This window comes from Salvelinus namaycush, chromosome 25, assembly GCF_016432855.1.
Source record: "Salvelinus namaycush isolate Seneca chromosome 25, SaNama_1.0, whole genome shotgun sequence".
NCBI lineage: Eukaryota > Metazoa > Chordata > Actinopteri > Salmoniformes > Salmonidae > Salvelinus > Salvelinus namaycush.
In genome coordinates, this window is record NC_052331.1 from 33873187 (window position 1) to 33894865 (window position 21679).

The 21679-nt window shown below is 43.0% G+C and overlaps 1 protein-coding gene across 1 annotated transcript; it reads right to left on the reverse strand.

Annotated features, from left to right (window-relative positions):
- Positions 1 to 605: 605 nt before the first annotated feature.
- Positions 606 to 21589, reverse strand: LOC120020593 (CPD photolyase). Its single transcript, XM_038964295.1, has 10 exons — positions 21455 to 21589; positions 20899 to 21263; positions 20256 to 20407; positions 18563 to 18745; positions 17185 to 17343; positions 16555 to 16753; positions 15873 to 16025; positions 10189 to 10310; positions 5718 to 5877; positions 606 to 2613 (listed from the first exon to the last, which is right to left on the reverse strand). The coding sequence occupies exons 1-10, from the start codon at positions 21463 to 21465 to the stop codon at positions 2465 to 2467; spliced, it is 1653 nt and encodes a 550-aa protein (XP_038820223.1). The 5' UTR covers positions 21466 to 21589; the 3' UTR covers positions 606 to 2464.
- Positions 21590 to 21679: the final 90 nt, after the last annotated feature.

The window sequence follows — 21679 nt, forward strand, 5'->3', positions numbered from 1 at the left end:
TATTGTTAGAGCATTGAGTCCTGCATCTTGTCCTTATATAGATCATCTTTATTTTACTCAGCGATATGACGTTGCCACAAGCAGCACCACAGATGTTACAGATGAGTGCAATGCAAGATGATACACTCAAGGATTATCACAAAGTATCTGTGCATGTGCACGGGTTCGCTTCAATAGCTACACGATGGCTGCGGGACCGGAAACTGCGGAGAAGTTCAGTCTGGAAACGCTCTTAGTTGTTGTGGAAATCGACCCAATATTGCTGTTTACTTTGTGCATCGCTGACTGACTATCTTTAAACTTATTTTTTGTTGTCTATGCAACAGTAGGGCATGGTCAACAACGTCGAAAACTTTCAGTTAGTAAATTAAAAGTGATACGTAATGCTCTTTTTTTGTGCATCCTGAAGATCGCTGATCACCTTGGTTACAGCTGATTATACTATGTTTAGCTCTGAAATGAGACTGGCTTTGGGATATGACAATTATTGTAGAGAAAATCTTTCAGCTGTGAATTCATCAGGTTTTGAAGTTTTACAAATCTTATATAAGAGCTGATGTTGGGTTAACATTATAGAATAATAATTTATTGGACACAACACTATACTAAAAACAAATGACAACTTTATTCAAAAATACAACGCATAATGCTAATCTCTTTCTTTAGACAACTGTGACTCAAAAAAATAATGATAACACTTTACTTAACACCAAGCGCCATAACATGTTATGACACCGTCATAACACTGTCATGACCAATATATTTACACGTGTTGTGACATATATTGCGTTACTTTAAGGCTGGTTATGACACCTACATAAGTGTTACCACGTTGGGTGTCAAGGAAAGTGTTACCACGCTGGGTGTCAAGAAAAGTGTTACCAAAATAACACTAGGAAATACGTGAAATAAAACATCAGTGATGTTCTTGACATGCCAAAGAAAATCAATCACGCAAAACCATACTACATGTACATACACTAGCATAATTTGCATAGTCACTTAGATACCAGATACAAATAAAATTGAGTATTATTACCTTTGACCGCAGAAGAGTGTTTGACATCCTATTTGACATGTTTGATCTGCTTCCCAACCAACCACACATTGATATAGCTACAGTATGTTCCATTTAACAGATTATTTTAACCAAAGCGACTTACAGTTGTGTGTGTATACATTGCTTCTGCAGTCCATGTAGTTATATAAACCTGAAATAGCAGCATGCTGTGGCTGAAAACCCCCAGCTGTGCTCAGTAGGGGGAAAACGTTTTGAAACAGAGTGAAACGGGGAGGTACTACCTGGGCCCGTATCCACAAAGCGTCTCAGAGTAGAACATTGGTCGCAAGTGCTGAGAATGGAGACATTTTTCTCCTACTCTCATGGGTCAAAATAAAAGCTATGCGTGAAGCCTCTTTAGTCATAAGAGTCCCACCTAGTCGGCAGATATTTAGGAGACCTCATGAGCTGTCCTAACCAGTTACCAGAGAGTTACCAGCGGGTGTCTTGATAACAGTAAAGAGCAGTGAGTCAGTGGTTCCTGCGCCATAGACAAGCAATTCATCTGGAGTTGAAAGAATGGTTTGATATTTCTATACGATCAACCCATAAATAATCTAGACCTTCATGCAACAGTAGGTATCTCTTGCGCTTTTGACAATGATTTTACACGAGGCCTAATTCACATGATGATATGCCTAAATACTTATAACCACTAATCACATTTTTATTTTTGACTATTTCATTAACCTACATGTTATATCAAGATGTCCCTTTGGAGTGCAATATCCCTAAATTGGGCATGCCTATAAGTTTGGCAATTGACAGAGATGTGTTTGGTGATAGGCCTTTCAAAATGTTTTAGGCAACATTATCGGCAAGTGACTTGATGCCTACTGTGCTAAAAGAGATTCAGAGTCGTTGAAGGGGAGAGATGAGTGTGTTGATATAACAGTAATATTATAATCAAAATTCGGCTTTTAACAACCATCATACTGTATGATTCCGTGCAATGCCTTTCACATGAAAAATATCAGAATTTGTAAAAAAATATATATATAATAAATTATGCATGCCAACATATTAGGCAAGAATTAAGAGTAGTTTTTGTTTTTTAAAAACAAGTGAACAGGATTCCTAGGACCTTTTCTGAGATGCTTTGTGGATACGGGCCCTGAACAATAAGAACACAGATAAAAAGAAATGTGCTGTACTGAACTTGACCCCATCTTAAAGTCTGGAGCAGGCTCGAGAACAGGGTAGTATTCACTAGGCACCAAAACAAACAAAACAGAATGAAACGGAGGGACCACCTGAATGTGTAATAAGAAAGGATTATTTTCCTTATTGCATTGAACAACATTTTGATACGTTTTGCTCTTACGAATATGACCCAGGTATGGGATATTATGGCTCCCAGAGTCTATACACTCTTCCCCCAACTTGCCTCTGCTCCCATCCTCATTATAGGTCTTTGGGGCAGTACTTCCTCTCAAACTGTGCCACGTCAAACTTGCGGGTGCAGCCTTTGTAGTTCATGTACCGTATCTTTCCGAAGATGGGTCTCTCGGCCCAGCCCTGGTCATGGACCCCACATATGGACCACATACAACCTACAGAGAGATAGAGAGGGTTGGGGGGGAAAAAAACGTTGCAGTGTAAAACAGACATGGTAGCAGTCGTAAGAACAAAGATTCAGCACGAGGCAAGCAGGTAGAGGTGCAAATGGATGTTGGTTTAATTTACACAGTGCTGGTGATGACGGTGATAAACGTACAAGTTAATATATTTAAATAAAGGTAAAAAAAATATATATATTTTTTAATTAAAATAAGGTGAATGGGCAATACAAAAGATTTTAAGTGCCTTTGAACTAGGTATGGTAATAGGTTCCAGGCGCACCGGTTGTGTCGAGAACTGCAGTGCTGCTGGGTTTTTCACGCTCAATAGTTTCACGTGTGTCAAGAATGGTCCACCACACCAAGGACATCCTGCCAACTTGACACAACTGTGGGAAGCATTGGAGTCAACTTGAACCAGCATCCCTATAGAATGCTTTCGACACCTTGCCCCAACAAATTGAGGATGTTCTGTGGGCAAAGGAGGGTGAATTAGGAAGGTGTTCTTAATGTGTTGTACACTCTGTGTAGAGAACGTGGGCTTAAATGAAGAAGCAAAGTGGAAAGCTACGTCGTTCTTGTTTGGAAAAATCTGTTGACTGCATGCCGTTTGGTCAATGCATGCCGAGTAAATCTGGAACACAAGGAACTGCCTGCTTGAATGACAGGGGGCAGAGCTTGGTGTGTGTGGTATTGGGAAGCGGCCTAAAGAGGAGAGATGGAGAGGGATCTCCGGCCTAAAGAGGAGAGATGGAGAGGGATCTCCGTCAACTCAAGCAATAAATCAAAAGTAAAATAAACGGGCGTTAAAGATGGCTAACGGCTAAGTGGTGTTTCAAAAATATCGCAGATTTGCGATTATGGATATTGCGCATGTCTATCGCAATTTTGATTAATTGTGCAAATCTACCATTTGGGTATGTTCTTTTGATTTTGGTAACTTAAGTGGGGAGGCTGCATCTGAGCCTAGTAGACTCCACCTGGGCTTTCTGGTTAAGACAGGTTTTGCCTGATTTTAAGGGGTTATTATTTTTTTTGTCTTTTGAATGCTGACATTTGGAAAGCAAACCTTTTTCTAACTAGGCAAGTAAGTTAAGAACATATTCTTATTTTCAATGACGGCATATTTTTTCAATGACGGAACAGTGGGTTAACTGCCTTGTTCAGGGGCAGAACGACAGATTTTTACCGTCAGCTCTGGGATTCGATCTTGCAACCTTTCGGTTACTAGTCCAATGCTCTAACCATTAGGCTACCTGCCGCCCCCTTATGCATGGCACACATACATAATCCATTTCTCAATTGGCTCAAGGCTTAAAAATCCTTCTTTAACCGGTCTCCTCCCTTCTTCTACACTGATTGAAGTGGATTTAACAAGTGACATCAATAAGGGATCATAGCTTTCACCTGGATTCAACTGGTCAGTCTGTCATGGAAAGAGCAGGTGTTCTTAATGTTTTGTACACTTGTTTGTGTAACTTTCTCTCTGCAAAACACTAGTTGGTTTATCTTAGCATGCTGCAAAAGTGCCTACATTTTTGGGGGGTTAGCCCCCAATGCTTATCGCTAGCTAACTGGGTAGCTAAATCCACTGAGCTAGGGAAACTCTTGCTAGCAAACTCTTGCTAGCAAACTCTTGCTAGCAAACTCTTGCTAGCAAACTCTTGCTAGCAAACTCTTGCTAGCAAACTCTTGCTAGCAAACTCTTGCTAGCAAACTCTTGCTAGCAAACTCTTGCTAGCAAACTCTTGCTAGCAAACTCTTGCTAGCAAACTCTTGCTAGCAAACTCTTGCTCTAATATAGGCCGGTAACAGGGGTGGAGTAAATCAGCACTGTTTGTTGAATAGCTTCCTCTTAAAATCAGAGGAAAAGGTACAGAATATTCTAAAATCTATGTCGGAATGTATCCATCTATTTAAATCTAATTAGGGTCCCCTGGGAAACACTGACCAACACTTTGGTTCCTACCCTGACCTTTTCATTCGTTGTCATGCTAAACAAAACTGCATTCCAAGTTCCCATTGTACTCCAACCATTAAATTAGAATGATGATTCTATTCCTAGGATTCCAACAGTTTACCCCAATGTTTTGAGTTATAAATCGCAAGTAAAATCCCTATTTGGGACCAAATCGCAATGCAGGCCTACCAAACAGGCACCTAAATACAATAAACCACACCTATCCTGACGCGTCAGGCCAGATACTTCTGTGCACACGCGGTCACAAAACATTAACAAGACAGAGAAACTGGACACATGCTCTCCAAAAGAAGACAATGAAGATAGACACTAAACTGGTAAACAGAATGAAATAAACCCAAACTTCTTTCAAATGAGTGTATTGCAGTTTGTGAGCTCTACAAACATTTCCACTTCGGGAATGAGAATGGTATGAATGTATTAACATAACTTACCGTGTCCAAATATTCTAGATTACTGGCATTAACGGTCATTTTAGATACTGTATATTTAACAAGGAATTGACAAACAACTGACACAATGAATGCATATGAATGCATATGAATTGGCGGGAGACAGTGCGCATTAGTGGAGAGAACAGACCTTCCTATTTGGCACAGAACAAACGTACATTCTAAGTATACATCAGGTATTTGGAGTTGACAAAACATTACCTTGTAAGATGTATTGACATAGATGCGTCAACATTACCTTATAAGACTGTTAGACAAGTAGACGTCTCAGCATTATCAAACTTTACGATCCCCAGGGGGACATTTGGGTTTGCAGGCAGGGGTATTATTATTTATGACCTCCCAGATCCATCTATCTATATGCTACCTTGCTAGCTCCATTTCTATCCGGTCAAAAGGTCTCGTGGAGAAATGACAAATTAGACTTATTATAAGTAAAAAGCTGCACCTCCACCAGGTCAAGGCAAATTCAATGGGATGACGTGTTAGTTAGGTCTGCCCGTACACCTATCAATTAACCTTGCGTTCACCTACCCAGTTCTATCAGATCTAGGAACATTGAAGGGGTGTAGGAAGGGGCTAGGTGCAGAAATGGAACCTGGCCATACACCAAAATAATAGGTGCTTTGGGTAAGAATTGAACCAACCACCAGTGAGTCACTTACCTACGAATCCGTTAGGGTCCTGCCCGTCCAACTCATATCGGTCGTTGAGGTAGATGGCAATGGAGAGCGCTCCCTCTGGTGAGGAGGTCCACTCCAGGATCTTCTTGGCCCAGTACATCCTTAGGAAGCCATGCATCTTACCCTCAATCACCATCTGGTACTACAGGAGGAAGGATACAAGATGGAGAACTTATTTACAGTGATATAGGGCTGTCCCGGTCAAAAAAAATGATCTTTGTTGACCGAGAGTCATCTGTTCTTTCAACCAATCGATTAGTCTAAATGTAAAAACTTGTATTTTTTCATATACAGTGAATTCAGAAAGTATTCAGACCTTGACTTTCCAAATTTTGTTATGTTACAGACTTATTCTAAAATGGATTTAATTGTTTTTTCCCCCTCAATCTACATACAATAGCCCATAACGACCAAGCAAAAACAAGTTTTTCGAAATCTTAGCGAATTTATAAAAATATATAAAAAAACTGAAATATTACATTTACATAAGTACTCAGACCCTTTACTCAGTCCTTTGTTGAAGCGCCTTTAGCAGCGATTACAGCCTCAAGTCTTATTGGGTATGACGCTACAAGCTTGGCACACCTGTATTTGGAGAGTTTCTCACATTCTTCTCTGCAGATCCTCTCAAGCGCCGTCAGGTTGGATGGGGAGCGTCGCTGTGCAGCTATCTTCAGGTCTCTCCAGAGATGTTCGATCGGGTTCAAGTCCGGGCTCTGGCTGTGCTACTCAAGGACATTGAGATTTGTCCCGAAGCCACTCCTGTGTTGTCTTGGCTGATGGAGGGTGAACCGTCGCCCCAGTCTGAGTTCCTGAGCAGGTTTTTAATCAAGGATCTCTCTGTACTTTGCGCCGTTCATCTTTCCCTCAATCCTGATTAGTCTCCCAGTCCCTGCCGCTGAAACACATCCCCACAGCATGATGCTGTCATCACCATACTTCACCGTAGGGATGGTGCCAGGTTTCCTCCAGACGTGACGCTTGGCATTCAGGACAAAGACTTCAATCTTGGTTTCATCTGACCAGAGAATCTTGTTTCTCATCGTCAGAGTCCTTTAGGTGCCTTTTGGCAAACTCCAAGCGGGCTGTCATGTGCCTTTTACTGATGAGTGGCTTTTGTCTGGCCACTCTATCATAAAGGCCTGATTGGTTGAGTTCTGCAGAGATGGTTCTCCTTCTGGAAGGTTCTCCCATCTCCACAGAGGAACTCTGGAGCTCTGTCAGAGTGACCATCGGTATCTTGGTCATCTTCCTGACCAAGGCTCTTCTCCCCCGATTGCTCAGTTTGGCCGGGCGGCCAGCTCTATGAAGAGTCTTGGTGGTTCCAAATGTCTTCCATTTAAGAATGATGGAGGCCACTGTATTCTTGGGGACCTTCAATGCTGGAGACATTGTTTGGTACCCTTCCCCATATCTGTGCCTCAACACAATCCTGTCTCGGAGCTCTACGGACACTTCCTTCGACCTCATGTCTTGGTTTTTGCTCTGACATGCACTGTCAACTGTGGAACCTTATATAGACAGGTGTCTTTCCAAATCATGTCCAATCAATTGAATTTACCACAGGTGGACTCCAATCAAATTGTAGAAACATCAAGGATGATCAATGGAACCAGGATGCATCTGAGCTAAATTTTGAGTCTAATAGCAAACGGTCTGAATACTTATGTAAATAAGGTATTTCTGTTTATTTTGAACACATTTGCAAACATTTCTAAAAACTTGTTTTGTCATTATGGGGTATTGTGTGTAGATTGATGTTTTTTTCTTTTTTATCAATGTTAGAATAAGGCTGTAAAGTAACAAATCAATTATATGCACTGAGCTTGTCTGATGCTTTAACTGAACTGTTTTATGAAATAATTATGACAAACATTTGACTTGATTGCATTTAAAATCACGAATGACTCGTATGCTGTGTGATGACAATAACCAATGAATGACTGACACAGAAGCCTATATAAGTATTGAAATATAGGCCTCAGTAAGTTACGGTATTAAGACTAAACATGATGTGCTGTTAGGTCTACAGCTTGATGGTGGTTATACAAGGCTGCTATACTAACACTACTAATGATAATGACATCACTTATTATGCTGATCATAATAATAACATCAAGAAAAAGTTGGGCTATTATTATAAATATTTTTCTGAGATTTTGGAACAGTGTAAACACTAAATAAATAAGAGAGAGAGGCTGTTCTATTGAGAGAAAGAAAAGTGCAAAGCCTTTATTACAGCATAGCAAAGATTGAAAATAGCAGAATGTGAAATTGTTTATGCGACATGTGGTTGTGTGAGGCTTGGTGCTCACAGAATCAGTAGGCTATTAAACAAACATTCAAACTGGCAACAGAAGCAGGATCTGTCTTATTTCTGTAGATATAAACTATATATACAAAAGTATGTGGACACCCCTTCAAATATGTGGATTCGGCTTTTTCCGTTGATGACAGATGTATTAAAAAAAGCACACAGGGATGCACTCTCCATAGACAAACATTGGCAGTAGAATGGCCTAACTGAAGAGCTCAGTGACTTTCAACGCGGCACCGTCATAGGATGCCACATTTCCAACAAGTCAGTTCGTCAAATTTCTGCCTTGCTAGAGCTGCCCCGGTCAAGTGTAAGTGCTGTTATTGTGAAGTAGAAACATCTAGGAGCAACAACGGATCAGCCACAAGCTCACAGAATGGGACCACTGAGTGCTGAAGCACGTAAAAATAGTCTGTCCTCGGTTGCAACACTCCCTACAGAGTTCCAAACTGCCTCTGGAAGCAACGTCAGCACAAAAACTGTTTGTCGGGAGCTTCATGAAATGTGTTTCCATGGCTGAGCAGCCACACACAAGCCTAAGATCACCATTCGCAATGCCAAGCGTCAGTTGGAGTGGTGTAAAGCTCACCGTCATTAGACTCTGGAGCAGTGGAAATGCGTTCTCTGGAGTGATGACTCACGCTTCACTATCTGGAAGTCCAACGGACGAATCTGGGTTTGGCGGATGCCAGGAGAATACTACCTGCCCCAATGCATAGTGCCAACTGTATAGTTTGGTGGAGGAGGAATAATGGTCTGGGGCTGTTTTTCATGGATCGGGCTCCTTAGTTCCAGTGAAGGGAAATCTTACAGTATACAATGACATTCTAGACGATTCTACGCTTCCAACTTTGGGGAAGGCCCTTTCCTGTTTCAGCTTGACAATGCCCCCGTGCACAAAGCGAGGTCCATACAGAAGTGGCTTGTTGATCGGTGTAGAAGAACGTGACTGTCCTGCACAGAGCCCTGACCTCAGCCCCATCTAACACCCTTGGGATGAATTGAAATGCAGACTGCGAGCCAGGCCTAATCGCCCAACATCAGTGCCCGACCTCACTAATGCTCGTGGCTGAAGGGAAGCAAGTCCCTGCAGAAATGTTCCAACATCTAGTGGAAAGCCTTCCCAGAAGAGTGGAGGCTGTTAAAGCAGCAAAGTGGGGACCAACTCCATATTAATGCCCATGATATTGGAATGTCATGCTCGACAAGCAGGTGTCCACATACTTTTGGCCATGTGTATATGGATGATTTATAAAGCCAGGCACATTTAACAGTTAGGCTTTTGATTATAGACCTAATTAAAGTTGGGGTTCTCTCTCTCCTCACTTTTCTTAGACAATTAAGGCAAGGGCTGTTTTCTTCTCAACTTCACTGCTGCCTCCACCACATTGTTCTCAACACCAATATGCTGGGTAACTTTGCTACTATGCACATAGCAACATGGTCTAGGAAAACGTGCCAATTTAACAGCGCGTTTGTTTCAGAACCGTGGCCAGCGACCGCTATCCAACACGGAAGAAAGCGCATTTGTTAAAAAATACTATGTTTATTAGTGTTGCGCCATTGTTCTTATGTAATATAATCATGTACAAGTTCAGTAGTGCACGTCTTATCGTGATGGACTTTGCCATCCCCACGGCCTCCACAATGGATTAGTCCACTCAGACAGGTGTCTTGTACACTATGATTATTTTTGTTGATTTCTTCAGTCGAGCAGTAGCAATCTCAGTCGACCAAGAGCTTATCGACGAAACAATTGTAAATGGGGTCAGCCCGGCAGTGAGTTGACTTTATTGAAGACTGAGCTTCTTTTTGACTTCCCTAAGGTGTAGTTGTTTCTAGGCATTGCTAAACAGCAAACGGTTAGCAGGAAACGACACCAGAGGGAAGTCGAAAATTCCCTTTTATCCTTCGCAACTTACAGCAGTGAGTGCATTCATATGTGTCAAAGTGATTGGAGTGGTTTTCATGCACTCACGATATTATAAGTTGCTTTGGATAAAAGTGTAAACTGCAGATTTTATTACATGTTTTATGTTAAGAAATAAATACAAGTCTTGTTGTTGTTCTGAGAACTGCTGAATTGGCTGGTTTGCATGTTGATAGTCTATGGGCGGTCAGTACTGTACAGGATACCTGGGCTGCGTTCCAGAGCTTGTCGTGGGTCTGGGCTTTCTCCAGCTGCTCGCGGGTATAGACGTATGGCCTGGGGTCTTTGGCGTGATCTTTCAATGTTTTCTGGGCCCAGTCATTTGCACCTAGATCAAATACAAGGATCATTAATGTTAACTTAGCAAAACAGAACGGAAACATCACTTCCCCTTTAAAAATGTCACAATGGACTTTAAATTGTTGCAATGTCTAAGACCCTGCACATAATCTACCATGTAGATACTAATCAAATGTTATTTGAAATGCTTACGGGCCCTTCCCAACAAAACAGAGAGAAAGAAAATAGAGAAAGAAAAGTAATAACACGTAATAATAAAAACTCCATGAGTAAGGATAACTTGGCTTTATACACAGGGTACCAGTGCCGAGTCGCTGTGCAGGTTACGAGGTAATTGAGGTAGATATGAACATAGACAGTACCAGTCAAAAGTTTGGACACACCTACTCAATGCAGGGTTTTTCGTTATTTTTACTATTTTCTACACTCTGGAATAATAGTGAGGACATCAAAACTATGAAATAACACGTGGAATCATGAAGGAACCAAAAAAAAGTGTTAAACAAATCAAAATATTTTTTATATTTGAGATTCTAAAAAGTAGCAACCAAATTTTTTCCACACTATTGGCATTCTCTCAACCAGATTCACGGGGTAGTCACCTGGAATGCATTTCAATTAACAGGTGTGCCTTGTTAAAAGTAAATTAGTGGAATTTCTTAACCTTCTTAATGCGTTTGAGCCAATCAGTTGTGTTGTGACATTGTAGGCGTGGTATACAGAAGATAACCCTATTTGGTAAAAGACCAAGTCCATATCTGGCAGTCTCTATGGGGGTACCACAGGGTTCAATTCTCAGGCCGACTCTTTTCTCTGTATATATCAATGATGTCGCACTTGCTGCTGGTGATTCTCTGATCCACCTCTACGCAGACGACACCATTCTGTATACATCTGGCCCTTCTTTGGACACTGTTTTAACAAACCTCCAAACGAGCTTCAACGTCATACAACACTCCTTCAGTGGCCTCCAACTGCTTTTAAATGCTAGTAAAACTGTTCTTCAACCGATTGTTGCCCGCACCCTCCCCCCCGACTAGCATCACTACTCTGGACGGTTCTGACCTAGAATATGTGGACAACTACAAATACCTAGGTGTCTGGTTAGACTGTAAACTCTCCTTCCAGACTCACATTAAGCATCTCCAATCCAAAATTAAATCTAGAATCGGCTTCCTATTTCAAAACAAAGCCTCCTTCACTCATGCTGCCAAACATACCCTCGTAAAACTGACTATCCTACCGATCCTTGACTTCGGCGATGTCATTTACAAAATAGCCCCCAACACTCTACTCAGCAAATTGGATGCAGTCTATCACAGTGCCATCCGTTTTATCACCAAAGCCCCATATAATACCCACCACTGCAACCTGTATGCTCTCGTTGGCTGGCCTTCACTACATATTCATTGCCAAACCCACTGGCTCCAGGACATCTATAAGTCTTTGCTAGGTAAAGCCCCGCCTTAGCTCACTGGTCACCATAGCAACACCCACCCGTAGCACACGCTGCAGCAGGTATATTGCACTGGTCATCCCCAAAGCCAACACCTACTTTGGCTGCCTTTCGTTACAGTTCTCTACTGCCAATGACTAGAACGAATTACAAACATCTCTGAAGCTGGAGTCTTATATCTCCCTCTCTAACTTTAAGCATCAGCTGTCAGAGCAGCTTACCTGTACACAGCCAATCTGTAAATAGCACACCCGACTACCTCATCCCCATATTATTACTTACTCTCTTGCACCTCAGTATCTCCACTTGCACATCATCATCTGCACATCTATCACTCCAGTATTAATGCTAAATTGTAATTATTTTTGCCTATTTATTGCCTACCTCCCTACTCGTCTACATTTGCACACACTGTACATAGATTTTTCAATTTTTCTTTTCTATTGTGTTATTGAATGTATGTTTGTTTATGTGTAACTCTGTGTTATTATTTTTGTACCACTGCTTTGCTTCATCTTGGCCAGGACGCAATTGTAAATGAGAACTTGTTCTCAACTGGCCTACCTGGTTAAATAAATACAAATATATTATGGGAAGAACAGCTCAAACAAGCAGAGAGAAATGACAGTCCATCATTACTTTAAGACATGAAGGTCAGTCAATACAGAACATTTCAAGAACTTTGAAAGTTTCTTCAAGTGCAGTCGCAAAAACCATCAAGCGCTATGATGAAACTGGCTCTCATGAGGACCGCCACAGGAAAGGAAGACCCAGAATTACCTCTGCTGCAGTGGATAAGTTCATTAGAGTTGCCAGCCTCAGAAAATGCAGCCCAAATAAATGCTTCAGAGTTCAAGTAAGACATCTCAGCATCAACAGTTCAGAGGAGACTGCGTGAATCAGGCCTTCATGGTCAAATTGCTGCAAAGAAACTACTACTAAAGGACACCAAGAAGAAGAAGAAGAAGATGCTCACTTGGGCCAAGAAACACAAGCAATGGACATTAGACCGGTGGAAATCTGTCCTTTGGTTTGACAAGTCCAAATTTGAGATTTTTGTTTCCAACCGCCGTGTCGTTGTGAGACACAGAGTAGGTGAACGGATGATCTCCGCATGTGTAGTTCCCACCGTGAAGCATGGAAGAGTTGGTGTGATGGTGCTTTGCTGGTGACACTGTCTGGGATTTATTTTGGAAGTTGCACTTAACCAGCATGGCTACCACAGCATTCTGTAGCGATACGTGGGACTATGATTTGTTTTTCCAACAGGACAATGACCCAACACACCTGCAGGCTGTATAAGGGCTATTTGACCAAGAAGGAGAGTGATGGAGTGCTGCATCAGATGACCTGGCGTCCACAATCACCTGACCTCAACTCAATTGAGATGGTTTGGGATGAGTTGGACCGCAGAGTGAAGGAAAAGCAGCCAACAAGTGCTCAGCATATTCCTTCAAGGCGGCTAGAAAAGCATTCCAGGTGCAAAAAAAGGGGGAAAAAATAGCAGCAGTTCTGGCCTTTAGCTCAGCCCGAATGTTGCCTGTAATCCATGGCTTCTGGTTGGGATATGTACATACAGTCACTGTGGGGACGACGTCATCGATGCACTTGTTTACAAAGCCAGTGACTGATGTGGTAAACTCCTCAATGTCATTGGATGAACCCTAGAACATATTCCAGTCTGTGCTAGCGAAACAGTCCTGTAGTTTAGCATCTGCTTCATCTGACCACCTTCTCTGGTTGCACAGATTACATGCTGGTAGAAATTAGGTAGAACGCATCGGTTTCCCATTAAAATCACCGGTCATTAGGAGCACCGCCTCTGGATGAGCATTTTCTTGTTTGCTTATGGCCCTACACAGCTCGTTGAATGTAGTCTTAGTGCCAGCATTGATTTGTGGTGATAAATAGACAGCTATGAAAAATACATATATATATATATTTTTTTAAATCGGCAAAAAAAATAAACATCCCTTTTTCAGGACCCTGTCTTTCAAAGATAATTAGTAAAAATTAAAATAACTTCACAGATCTTCATTGTAAAGGGTTTAAACACCCATGCTTGTTCAATGAACCATAAACAATTAATGACCGTTCCAAAGGTGCATGTTCATTAAGACACTAACAGCTTACAGACGGTAGGCAATTAAGGTCACAGTTTTGAAAACTTAGGACACTACAGAGGCCTTTCTACTGACTCTAAAAAACACCAAAAGAAAGATGCCCAGGGTCCCTGCTCATCTGCGTGAACATGCCTTAGGCATGCTGCAAGGAGGCATGAGGACTGCAGATGTGGCCAGGGCAATAAATTGCAATGTTGGTACTGTGAGACGCTTAAGACAGCGCTACAGGGAGACAGGACGGACAGCTGATCGTCCTCGCAGTGGCAGGCCACGTGTAACAACACCTGCACAGGATCAGTACATCCGAACATCACACCTGCGGTACAGGTACAGGATGGCAACAACAACTGCCCGAGTTACACCAGGAACGCACAATCCTTTCATCAGTGCTCATACTGTCCGAGAGAGTCTGGACTGAGGGCTTGTAGGCCTGTTGTAAGGCAGGTCCTCACCAGACATCACTGGCAACAACGTCGCCTATGGGCACAAACCCACCGTTGCTGGAACAGAAAAGATTGGCAAAAAGTGCTCTTCGCTGACGAGTCGCGGTTTTGTCTCACCAGGGTAGATGATCGGATTCGCGTTTATCATCGAAGGAATGAGCGTTACACCGAGGCCTGTACTCTGAGCGGGATCGATTTGGAGGTGGAGGGTCCGTCATGGTCCGGAGCGGTGTGTCACAGCATCATCGGACTGAGCTTGTTGTCATTGCAGGCAAACTCAACGCTGTGCGTTACAGGGAAGACATCCTCCTCCCTCATGTGGTACCCTTCCCTCAGGCTCATCCTGACCTGACCCTCCAGCATGACAATGCCACCAGCCCTACTGCTTGTTCTGTGCGTGATTTCCTGCAAGACAGGAATGTCAGTGTTCTGCCATGGCCAGTGAAGAGCCCGGATCTCAATCCCATTGAGCACATCTGGGACCTGTTGGATCGGAGGGTGAGGGCTAGGGCATTCCCCCCAGAAATGTCCGGGAACTTGCAGGTGCCTTGGTGGAAGAGTGGGGTATCATCTCACAGCAAGAACTGGTAAATCTGGTGCAGTCCATGAGGAGATGCACTGTGGTACTTAATGCACCTGGTGGCCACACCAGATACTGACTGTTACTTTTGATTTTGACCCCCCCCTTTGTTCAGGGACACATTATTCCATTTCTGTTAGTCACATGTCTGTGGAACTTGTTCAGTTTATGTCTCAGTTGTTGAATCTTGTTATGTTCATAAAAATATTTACACATGTTAAGTTTGCTGAAAATAAACGCAGTTAACAGTGAGAGGACGTTTCTTTTTTTGCTGAGTTTAGATTAACTCTCTTCGTAAATAGTATGGTCTACAGCTTATCATGAGGTATTCTAGCTCAGGCACCAGCTGTTGTTAACAAAGAGAAACGCACCCCTCACTTCAGCTTACCTGGGGCTTCCGTTTGATCCTGCAGATGCATAGAAAACCCAGCTAGACATATATTATCCATGTCCTTGTTCAGCCACGACAGACTCTGAGAAACATAGGATATTATAGTTCTTCTGGTCCCGATGGGTTAGGATAGTCTCGAACGGAGTCATCCAGTTTGTTCTCCGGTGATTGTACGTTCGCCAAAGAACAGAGGGTAAAGGCGGACTATTTATTCGTCAGGGTGCTCGCATGTCGGCCTCCCTTATGCCGTCTCTTCCTTTTCCGAGTCACTGGGATTAGGGCCTGGTCCAGGGTGAGCAGTATGCCCTGTTCCGTAGATTCGTTGAAGTAGAAATCTTAATCCAAATCGAGGTTAGTGATTGCTGTTCTGGTGTCCAGAAGCTCTTTTCGGTAATAGTAAACTATGATCAGCCCAAAAAAACAAAACAGCAGAACTGGTCATGAGCCTGTAGAACGGCAGCTATCCATCGCAGCGCCATTCTAATCAGGTATTTGCTTGGGACTCTGGTCAAAAGTAGTGCACTACATAGAGAATAGGGTGCCATTTGGGATGCAGTTCATGTCTTAACTCAAGAGAACTCGGTCCTCCTCACTCACCCTTTACGCTGTCATAGCTGGGGTTGTAGAAACAGAAGTTATCGGTCAACTCTCTGCGCACCACCAGTTCTTCTGTGAAGGAGGAAACGGACTCGCCGGCACTCTTCCCACAGCACTTTACCTGCAGCACCACGCGCTGGGCAGACAAGTGACCTGGAGATAGGGAGGGAGAGAGGTAGGGATGGAGAGAGGGTAGAAAGGGGAGAAGGAAAGGGATGGAGGGATAGAGAGCGGGAGGAAGAGAAGGAGGGACAGTCAGTGGATTCCACCTTGAGCTTCAGAAATAAGTTTGAAAAACATTTGTATACAAATAACATTGGATACGAGCAGGCCTGCAACGCCTGTGTTTCTTTAGGTGGGAGTGGGGCTTCACACCGGGTGGGTGGGAGTGGGGCTTCACACCGGGTGGGTGGGAGTGGGGCTTCACACCGGGTGGGTGGGAGTGGGGCTTCACACCGGGTGGGCGCTAGGTGTATAAGGTCATAAGAGGTGTGTGTGTTTGTAGGCTGGTATCAGGTGAACACTGTTTTGAGTTGGCATGTTGAATTTAATTCAACATTTAGAAAGGGGAGAGCTGACACAGGTATGTATTGCATGGTCATGGTGGGTGTGTGATTATAGGCTGAAATAACACTAGAGTTTGTGTTGGCACAAACTCCAGTAAGCGACTTCCTCAACTGACCGAAGCGGATCCACGGCGAGAGTTTACTAACGGCAGAAGAATTGGGGTTGTTCCTCTGAGTGGCAAAGTTCTTGAGGCGCAGGTCGATGAAAGATTCCAACATGGCTATGCCTGCTGCAGTGCCAGACTTGGCCCAATCCACCTCCTCTACCGTCCTGTCCACCTCCAGAGAGGACAATGCCTCTGCCCAGTCTACTGGCTGGAAGGAGAGAAGAGCTTAATTTATTTAAGGTTGTGAAAAGTTAAATATCTATGGAGTGGCCTATACCAACAGAGGAGGAAAGACGATGGAAAAGATATGAGGAAGAACTTAGGTCTTCTCTAAAAACAACATCAAACTTACTTCCACTTTGGTGTTTGCAGGTCTGGAGGGACTTGATAGGTGTAAGCAATACAGCAGAAGCTCCATTGGAAGGCTTTGCAAAGTCATCACCTTATTGCTTACACCTATCCTGTGCATTCTGCTAATACAGTGGAAGGGTGACGGTGGGGGGCAATGGGTTGTTTTCTGATCAGGCAAGAATTTAACCAACCCATTAACCAACCCAGTTTAGTGGATTGTGTCTATACAAATACCATTAAGGAATTCCTCATATTTATGAGGCCCACATTCTATAAGCAACCTCTTACTTTGGCGGTTCGGAGAGCAGTGTGTGGGTGTTTGTCCACTAAAGGTATCTCTGTGAGGAACTCCTTCAGAAGCTTGGTGATCTTGTTACGGATCGTCCTGGCAGAATACTCCAGTTTGTCTGATGCCACCCAGCAGGGCACCACGTTATGGGCATCGACCTGCGGTAGTGACGGGAAGACGTGATAGTTGACAGACTGGAAATCCTTTGTTAACATAGCCTGAGAAATTGAAGGACGAAAGCTATACAGGAATTCAATAGGTGTTCAGTGTTGGTATAACAGAGTGAGTTCCATCCCTGTTTACCCAACACGGGACACAAACCTTCTAACACAAATCTTTTGCACAATGATACTCAAGAAGCACCGGCGCTCAATAACACTGAACCAGAAAAATAAATGCATCTGGGTCTGGGTGCGACTTTCATCTGACTTTTACCCCATAATTATAAATCAAGCCACAACACACCGTCTGTGCATTTTTGTTTTACATTGGACAAAAATCTTTGCAAATTGCAATGCAAAATATCAGAATTGCTGCAGCAAAATAAAGCACTTTTGCTCGCAACTATCACATAAAAAAAAACTCTAGTAATCCTGAAGGGACTGATCTGCATACTTGTATGAAGGGAATATCACACAAAAAAAAGAATACGGAACCCAAACCGGCTGCGCGCGTGCTCCATCGTGCATACATTTATTTTGTCCCCCTACACCAAACGAGATCACGACACGCAGGTTAAAATATCAAAACAAACTCTGAACCAATTACATTAATTTGGGGACAGGTCGAAAACATGCATTAAACATGTATGGCAATTTAGCTAGTTAGCTTGCACTTGCTAGCTAATTTGTCCTATTTAGCTAGCTTGCTGTTGCTAGCTAATTTGTCCTGGGATATAAACATTGAGTTGTTATTTTACCTGAAATGCACAGGTCCTCTACTCTGACAATTAATCAACACATAAAATGGCCAACCGAATCGTTTCTAGTCATCTCTCCTCCTTCCAGGCTTTTTCATCTTTGAATTTATATGGTGATCCATCTACACTTTCATAGTATTACCACGACAACCAGCAAAACTGTTCGTCTTTCAATCACCCACATGGGTATAACCAATGAGGAGATGGCACGTGGGTACCTGCTTCTATAAACCAATGAGGAGATGGGAGAGGCAGGACTTGCAGCGCGATCTGTGTCAGAAATAGGAATGACTTCCATTTTAGCCCTTGGCAACGCAAACGCTCGTTGGCGCGCGCGAGCAGTGTGGGTGCAATAATTGAATAACATGGAATTCTAAATTTATTTTGCGACGCTCGCGCAAGCCACGTGTCCGGTCTGGTCAGCATTTAAGTAATCCTGAAGGGACTGATCTGCATACTTGTATGAAGGGGATATCCGATGGAAGCCCCTTTTTGACCTCCTCCACCCACTGCAGCGGTGTCCTTAGAGGGGAGAAGTCAGTCACTACTGCCCCAAAACTCCAGTCCTCCACAAACCCTGGCAGCAATTCTCCAGCGGAGCCCTGGAGCAGGTGGAACTGAATATCCAGGGCACTGCAGTCCTGTGAAAGGTAGGACAGATACATGCATGGGACAAGAAGGAAGCAGGTATAGAGGAGAATCTCAATTGGAATATCTCAATTCCTCTCGCCCCCTAGCATCCACTCGATGAGGAGGAGGAAACGTGGAAAGAAATGCGCTTGTAAGAAATGAGGCTGTCCTCCTCTATCACTCCATCAGGCAAATTACATTTACAGAGATGGAATCTCAAAATACTTATGTTTAAAGTGGTAAAAAAAATCTAATGTTGCCAGTTGTGCTAGACATTTTATAGATAAAAAGATAAGTAGCGTATAGTTTTTAAATGTGTGAATGCTTTTCTCATCCGAGAATATAACAGCTGGTCTTCGAGGGCGCATTTCAAAACTTTTCCAGAGTAGGATACACCTGAGCATCCTACACCGGAGGCAGCAACCAAGGAGAGGAGCAAACTCCTCCCTTCACCCATTAAACTGACACTCTCCTACATATGGCAGCCACGTATAGGTTTCCGAGTCACAGAAGAGAGGAGGACAGAGTTGGAGAGGACAGACTTTTTGCCAATTGAGAATCTCCCTTGGGCGACTGATTGGGCTATAAACAAGTGTAAGAACTTGGAGGGGAGCCGGGCCGGATGTCAAGACGACGACCCAGATGTCATATCCTCACATTTATTTGTTTACAATCATAACATGAGTAACCTGCTTAATTGCTAAGTTAAAAAGGTCTGAAGTATCAAAGTCCACTTGCATTAGGATCACACAGGACACATAATTCTCAAAGGCCTCATGAACTCATGACACAGCGCATAACGATCGTAGGGGGGCGGCCACTGGGCCGGATGCCAAGACAAAAACCACACATTAGAAAAGACAAGCACTCAACCTCGACTTTGGTTCAATTCATTTTTAATTTGCTGTGAATCAACAAACAGATTCGCATACAGATTCTTCAGGTTTGTGTTCGTTGATTCACTGAAAATGTCAAATGAACAGAACTTAAGTCAAGGTTGGTGGTCTGTCTTTTCTAGTGTGTGGTTTTTACAGTTATTTTAGGATACTAGTTGTTTTGGCACTGATTGGCCCAATCAGTTCTTGCACTGGTTGGGCCATCTCCATCTCAAAGTCTCCCAGCAGCTGTTATTTTCTCAATTGGGAAAACAATTTGAGCCAGTCCCTAGATGCAGGTAGTCTTTTTATCCATCATGAATGTTGTTCTGGAGGAATCTCTGCTCCAAAATCATAAAATCTGATTTTAAACCTAACCTTAACCACACTGCTAACCCTAATGCCTAACCTTAAAATTAAGACTAAAAATAATGTTTGTTTATATGAATTTTTACAATATAGTCAATATTGACTTTGTAGCTGGTCTATCTAAGGGGGGAATTTTTTTAAATAAAAAATGTGCTCAGTTCTGCCTCCAGGGAAAGACTCATGACAATAAAAGTCAACCTGCTCCCTAGATAGAAAGAACAGGGAAGAGAACACACAAGTCATTTTCACCCCAGACAACAATGGAGGGTTTCTCTACCTTAGCAACTTCCTCCAGTCCCCTCAGCATGAAGCCAAAATGGCGGATGGTGGCCGACTCTGAGTTTTGTGGTATCACCAAACAGAAACAGATATGCAGGGGCAGCTTCTCTTCGAGGGCAAGCTGCTGTGCATAGATCAACGCCCAGTTATCTACAGTAAGAGTCAAAGAGAGAAGCAAACATTCTGTTACTGGTGAATATGGCTGCAAATACTGAAATGAATCCACAGAAAAATGTCCCACTACAATGCCAACTCAAACTATACTGGCTTGAATAGTTTATTTTCCCATTGTAATTTCGAGCATGGTGGATGCATAACCAGGCCAAAACACAGCTCAGCAGTGTGGAAAGGCTACATTCAAATCACTTTCTATCAGACATCTTGTTTTTTGTTTGTTTATTTAACTTGGCAAGTCAGTTAAGAACAAATTCTTATTTACAATGGCGGCCTATTCCGGCCAAACCCGGACGACTCTGAGCCAATTGTGCACCGCCCTATGGGACTCCCAATCACGGCCGGATCTGATACAGCCTGGAATTGAACTGTAGTGACGCCTCTTGCACCGAGATGCAGTGTCTTAGACCACTGCGCCACTTGGGAGCCCACTGTATATTGGTAGTGGATATACTGGAGATTCTCACCTTGGACCCTGTGATCCCGGTTCATCCAGTAGACTACTCCCTCTGAACCTTGCTTTATCTTCTGGGTTTGGGACAGAAAACGGAGGCGCTTCTTGTTGAATTTCAAGTCCTTGTCCTTCCGTTGCTCTGCCACCACACCCTGCGGCCAGCCCTCTTCTCTCTCCCCCTTCCCCTCTTTTACAACCTGCAGCTTCTGCTGTTTGGTGCTGTCCATTTTGGCAAATGTTGCCTTGCGTTTTTCTGCTGGCATGGTGGTTCGATTATTAATGCTGCTTAGGCCTACTAATTTGGTAAAGGAGCAGTGTCTTTGGCTCTCGAGTGTCACAAACTTCCAAATGTGCTTGGATGCTGGAATGAGCAACAAACTGGATAGAGGGAAGCATTGGAGGAGAATTACTAAAGAAATACCACTTTTTCATCTTCAATACATTTTCTAATAATGCAAGCAACCATGATAAAACAGGATGTTATCATGCAGACCAAGGCACCATTTGAAGTAAGCCAGGAAAAAATTAAATGACAATCGCACTGAAATGTTTGGCAAGAAATGCCTTACCTGCGATGCATGCAGATGATTGTAAACGTGTATCGCAGTCCTTTTCAGATGTTAAACTGAGGATTCTTGATATGTATGTATTCAAACAACAGCAGATACGTACACACCTATATGCGTGTCGTGTTCTTTTTGTTTTGTAAGAGCAGATCTTTGGGGGGGGGATACTATGACAACTACACATCCCAAAATGCCATTCGTGTCTCTAGTTTTCGTGCGTTAAGACGT

What these genes read in the sequence shown, in the direction of transcription:
- LOC120020593 (XM_038964295.1), bottom strand. An exon ending in CGGATATCCCCTTCATACAA is followed by an intron (nt 17,344 to 18,562) that starts GTATGCAGATCA and finishes TCACTACCGCAG; the next exon opens with GTCGATGCCCATAACGTGGT. An exon ending in AGCTCTGGAACGCAGCCCAG is followed by an intron (nt 5,878 to 10,188) that starts GTATCCTGTACA and finishes TTCCTCCTGTAG; the next exon opens with TACCAGATGGTGATTGAGGG.